Raw genomic sequence first — 6,000 nt, forward strand, 5'->3', positions numbered from 1 at the left:
CCCAGGGCCTCATGCATGCAAGGCAAGCGCTCTACCACTGAGCCACCTTCCCAGCCCAGGATCTTGCTAACTTTTGTTGCTGGCCTCAAACCACAATTTTTCTAATCTCTATCTCCCAAGAAACTAGGATCATAAGGCATGAGCTATCATTCCCAGTCTCACAATGAAAACTTGAGACACTAAAATATGCATTTTGTCTGAGCAAATCTATCACGTGAAAGAAATTAAACGTACTTTTTTTTTATATAACCACTTGAAATTAGTAGTGCTCAATTCATTAAATACTGTCACTATCCTACATTGTCAACTTCTCATTACCCTTGGTACTAAAAAGAGAAGCTGGAAAGTTTGTTTTCTGGTTGTCTTGGTAATTTAATCATTAGCATGTACACATACACGTTCAAAGTTTGTCATTTTGTATCCCAAGTGTCCAGCTTGGCACAGAACAGGCAGAACTCACTCCATAAATATTTTTCCTATGTTCATTTTTTATTACTGTTAAGCGGTTATACAAAGAAGTTACAATTCCATAAGTCAGGTTATGAGTACAATGCCTCATGGCCAATGTCGCCCCTTCCTTCATTCTCGGCCATTTTTCTCCTCCCCTTTCTCCCTCAAGTTACTAGCTCATTTTTCACAGTATACATTGAATATAATGACTACACATGCTCACCCTTCCTCTTTCCACTTATGTGCCCCCCCCACTCCTTCCAAATCACGTCTGTGCTTCCTGGCATTCATTTTGATAAACAGTCCATTAGTTGTTTAGAGGAGTTATGCCTTTGGATTCCATCCCTAAGTATACCATACTTTAGTCAGTTTGTGTGTAAATGCGCTGAGCTCTGTATCTGTTTTTGTGCATATTTGTATTGTAGATTTAGCTTCACATATGAGAGAAACGTGGCCTTTGTCTCTATGAGCCTGGCTTATATCACTTAGCATGATTTGTTCTAGGTCTATCCATTTCTTGCAAATGACATATTCTTTCTCAATGAAAAAAAGAATTTTTTTTTTTTTACCAGTCTCTGAGGTTGTTTTGCTCAAGACTAGCCCTATACCACTTGAGGTACTACTTCCTGTTTTTTTCTGTTTATGTGGTGCAGAGGAACTGAACCCAGGGCTTGGTGCATGCTAGGCACTAAGCCACATTCCCAGCCCTTAATAAATATTTTTAAATCAGTATTACCAACTGAATCTTTTACTAGCAATTTAACAATGAAGAAATTAAAGGCACCAACTAAAAGAGGTCATAATAATCTATTTTTCAGAGTCTACACATGTATCAAGCACGACTAAACACTTTCTAATTTTAGTCCTGTCAATAGAGTAAATGAGGGGATTGTTTCACAGCCTAAAACCAGGAAACGGGTTATTAGGAATGAGCCCCAGGTCGGAGTGTGCAGCCAAGCTTGAACTCACATTTGAACCCAGATCCCTGACCTCTAACTGAAGAAGACGGTGATGTTTCTGTGCACGTACCTTACTCAGGTTTTCCCTGCAGCCCTATTGACTGGTACAGGCTCTTACCTACACTTGTACCCATCACCCTGTTCCGTCCGCCTCCCCGCACCCCGCCCCGCGCTGCCACTTCCGTTTGGGTAAAGCACTGTCTCCCCAACTTCTGAGGGACAGACAGCACCTTAGAAAGGGGAAGGGGAAGGGGCAAGGGGAGGGGAGGGGAGGGGAGGCTGGCGCTGGGCCAGGAGCTCTTCCCTCCCTCCAACTTTGTCCAGGCCGCTTTAGTCACACTTCACAGGCCCACAAACCCCCGCCTCACTGTCAGGCCGCGGAGACGCCAGGCCCGCCCGGGCGACGACAATACGCCCCCTCCACCCCACACCGGGCCCCCCTCCCCGGGCCCCCTCCGCCTAACCCCAGGCCCCGAGACGCCGCCCCGGGTGGTTTCCATGACAACCGAGTCCCGCCCCCTCGCCCTCCCCCACCTCACTCCGCCTCCATCTCAGCGTCGGGACTGGTCAGCTCGGTCAGCCGGGTCAGCTCTCACCTCTCAGCGCATGGTGCATGCCGCCAATGCCGCTATACAGCTCCAGGACCCGCAGGGGCTCCATGCCGGGGCCGCCGCCGAAGCCGCCGAAGCCTGGGCGCTAGGCCTCTGCGGCTCGGTCCCTCGTTCCCCCTTCCCCACTTCCGCGCAGCTCCCTTGGCCTGTGGTTCCGCGGCTGTTCGGTTCCCCCCGGGTCCTGCGGTAGCGCTGGCTCTGGACCCCGCAGGGCGCCTTGGGGCCTGGGGCCTGGCAGGGGTCAGCAGCGGGACAAAGGACAGAATATAATGAGTACTCCCGACTGAACGACTGAGCCCTTGTTTGGAGTTTTCGGAAGCCTTGGGTGGGAGAAGAACAAGAAACTCAGTAGAGGGGGGAAATGGTCTTTTCACTTCAAAGGGAATTACTGATCAGAATTCAGAAGTTTAAAAAAAAAATCTTTTTCTTTTAGGCGAGGAGCTTTGTGGATCCTTTAAAAGTGTGAACTAGTCGAGCATTCCTTCCACTAATCTTAAGCTCAGTGGTGTGGGGGAGAGAAATCCCTCCCACCAGCTTCTTCTGAGAGAAAGTCCCAGAACTTCCAAATAATCAGAGTAGGGCCCTGACTGGGTGGTCATTGTTGTAATTATGTGTGCTGCAGTCGATATTAGGGTTAATCACCTTTAACACGGGTTATGTGCTATTAGTAGCACTTAGGGGCTCCTAGAATTGGTGCCCAGTGACCAAGTTGTTAGAAGGGCCATTTAAAACTAAAATAAGAAATGTTTGCACTGTGAAGACTGTCCTTGTAGCATTTGTTTGTTGCAGCCAAGTGAAAAAGAATTTTCCAACCCAGGAAAATGCGGAGAGGCGAAGGCTTATTAGGAAGGCATTAATGAATAGTATAGGCAGGTAGGCAAGGCAGCTTATCATATCTGTGTGGCTGTGCCTGCTCTGTGGGGCTTGGACAAGGCTCTGTGGTATTCGTGGGAAGTTGGATGACAGGCTGTTTCCTTTTAGTGTGTGTGGAACCTGTTGACTGATTGTCTATTTCTTGGACCTTAGTTCAAACTTCCTGATGGTGGACCATCCTGAGAGTCTTCACATCTGTATTTCATCTGGCCCATATCTCAACCATGGTTCATTTTGCCCTTCACTTGGCCAGTTTCACCCACTTGGTTCACTGCTCCTTTCCATTCCATCCCATACCCTCCACATAGACATTGACAGAATAATAAAAAATCCTGATTTTAATGTGATGATCAGTTCATCTTGTAACTCCTTCAAACTGGGAAGGGTCATAGAGATGTCCCTGCCTATGTATGTGTTGTTTTGGCAGACAGTTGTGGCCCTTGATATTTCTCTCTCTGATGTGTCTGTAAATAGGGCCACCTCCATCCTTCTATTTCTCAATACTACCACCGGTTAATTCTTGTTAAGAGAAATTTGCAGGTTCCGCCTATAATAAAAATAACTGGTCTATCAGAAACTTGGATGCCATGCTGTTAACAAGTGTAAAGTACAGTATCTGAATTATAGAACTGACTGTATTCCATGTGGTCTGGAAATTAACTTTTTAAATAGCATATATGCCTCAGGCGTTCAATGTTTTGCTTTAATTGGTCACTTATTTCAGATGAGAAGAGGTTTCATGGTAGAAAAATACCAGAGAACTGGGTTTCAGCCTTGGCATTGTCAGTAACTGGTTGTGTGACTGAGGTAAGCTGGGTTTCCTCATCTGTGAAATAAAGAGGAAGAAAAGAGAGCAATATAGCTGAGGGCTTTGTAGTTCCACAATCACAGGGATGAATTCATGCTAGCAAACTATGCTTTGACTTGGCTCCCTGCCAGTTTTCTGTTTAAATCAAAATACACATAAAAATATAGAAATATACTCTTAAATCAATCCAATTTAGGGAAGGTATGTACACACTAATAAATGCATAACTCATGGAAGAAGTTTCTAATATTTATTATACAATATCAGTAACATAAATAATATCGATACATAAAATATACAAGAGCTATATAGTCCTGGCAATTTACATGCAGTCAGCAACCAATATATTAAATAACTCTAGAGTTTATTCACTGTTAGTGTTATAAATCAAAATAAACATAACTATCTTATCCTGTGAAGGAAAGGTATTAGATATACTTATGGCAGCAGAGTGGATGAAATACAGCCTCCCGAGACAGAGGGATAAATTAAACTGCACAGAGGCTGATTACAAATTTTTCATTCTGATGCTTGAGAGTCTTCCTGATGTGACCAGAAATATACTTCTCTCTCCTAACTTTTGTCCTCCCCTTTTTATCTGGGGTAGGAGTAGGGAATGCCCATTCAGAGAGAGAGAGAGAGAGAAAGAGAGAGAGAGAGAGAGAGAGAGAGAGAGAGAGAGAGAGAGAGAGAGAGAGAGAGAGACAGACAGACAGACAGACAGACAGACAGACAGACAGACAGACAGACAGACAGAGAGCTGTCCCTGTGCTTTTTTGCTCAAGGATAGTACTCTACCACTTGAGTCATAGCTCCACTTCTGACTATGTTAGTAGTTAATTGGAGATAAGAGTCTCATGCCCAGGCTGTCTTTGAACCTCAATTCTCAGATCTCAGCCTCCTGAGTAGCTAGCATTACAGGTGTGAGCCACTGATACCCAGCTTGTTTCTCAAACCCAGCTTTCTTGAACTTTGCTGTAAACTGACCTGCTCAGTCTTCCCCAAATGCACTTCTACTCTACCTGTCTGTTTACTCTTCAAATGGATCCTTACTGCTAGACTCCTTGCTTCATCTCAAGTCCTCGATTTCCCTCATTTACTGAGATACAGATACCCCATTCCTAAACCTAAATCCTTTCTATTCCTTCTAGCTCAATTTTAACCTCATGTGAACCACATCTCTCCTTATGCACCATTTGACATTTCCTGTCTAAAACTTATGACATTGCGGTCATTTTAGAATGGAAACTTGCTGGGTGCTAATGGCTTCTAGCTACTCAGGATGCAGAGACCTGGTAGGATAACCTTTAGAAGCCAGCCTGGGGAAATATGTCAAGACTCTGTAACTAACCAACAAAAGAGCAGAGCTGTAGGAGAGCCCTGAGTTCAAGCCCTAATACTGGCAAGAGAAAGAAAGAAGGAAAGAAAGGAAGGATGGAGAGAAGGAAGGGAAGGAAGCAAGGAAGGAAGGAAGGAAGGAAGGAAGGGAGGAAGGAAGGAAGGAAGGAAGGAAGGAAGGAAGGAAGGAAGGAAGGAAGGAAGGAGGGAGGGAAGGAAAGGGAGAAAAAAGAAAGGAAATTTTCTTTCTTTTTTTGGGGGGGGGTCAGGTCGTGGGGCCTGAACTCTGGGCTTGGGCGCTGTTCCTCAGCTCTTCAGCTCAAGGCTAACGCTCCACCACTTGAGCCACAGCACTACTTCTGGCTTTTATTCTTTTTGCTTATGTGGTGCTGAGGAATCGAACCCAGGGCCTCATGCATTGCAAGGCAAGTACTCTACCACTGAGCCACCTTCCCAGCCCCAGGAAATTTTCTTTTTAATCGTAATTTATAAGTATTTCCAAGAGGTAAGCTCCTTTAGAGAAATGTACACATACTCTTTTCCAGGCCTTCAAATTTATACCAGTTATTATTATAAATTGTGTGATTTGGAGGGAGAATAGGGTAGGGTGGGCAGTCATGCTACAATAAGCAGTAGCTGAGGAGGAAGGCAAGGTGAGCAGATAGAGAAAGAAAATAGTTATTGTTTACCTTTCTCTCCAAATGGAATGTTAAATATTTCTAGAGGAAAAAATATAGCTCTCTGGTCACATAATTTCCTATAAGTTATCCTCAATGACATTGAATATTACTTACATTCTAATTAGAGAAACCTAAAACAATTTGTGGGTTTTTTTTTTTTGTACTAATGAACATTGCTAAGCACCAGTGGCTCTCACTTATAATCCTAGCTACTTAGGAGGCTGAGATCTGAGATCTGAAGGCAGCTCAGGCAGGAAAGATCATGGGACTCTTATCTCCAA

General features: G+C 44.5%; 1 protein-coding gene across 3 annotated transcripts in view; it reads right to left on the reverse strand.

Moving 5' to 3' along the window:
- Trdmt1 (tRNA aspartic acid methyltransferase 1) overlaps positions 1 to 2,124 on the reverse strand; it is a 42,950-nt gene extending 40,826 nt beyond the window's left edge. The window contains exon 1 of one of the 3 annotated variants that reach the window (XM_069990437.1): positions 2,006 to 2,124. In XM_069990437.1, the coding sequence (XP_069846538.1) occupies positions 2,006 to 2,069 (64 nt within the window). In that variant the 5' untranslated portion in view covers positions 2,070 to 2,124. Of the gene's footprint in view, positions 1 to 1,943 lie in introns of all 3 variants that reach the window. The other 2 variants (XM_069990438.1, XM_069990439.1) reach the window with 2 other exon arrangements.
- Between the last annotated feature and the right edge of the window lie 3,876 nt (positions 2,125 to 6,000).

This window comes from Dipodomys merriami, unplaced genomic scaffold (assembly GCF_024711535.1).
Source record: "Dipodomys merriami isolate MVZ:Mamm:240054 unplaced genomic scaffold, mDipMer1.0.p SCAF_4, whole genome shotgun sequence".
In the NCBI taxonomy this organism is placed as follows: domain Eukaryota; kingdom Metazoa; phylum Chordata; class Mammalia; order Rodentia; family Heteromyidae; genus Dipodomys; species Dipodomys merriami.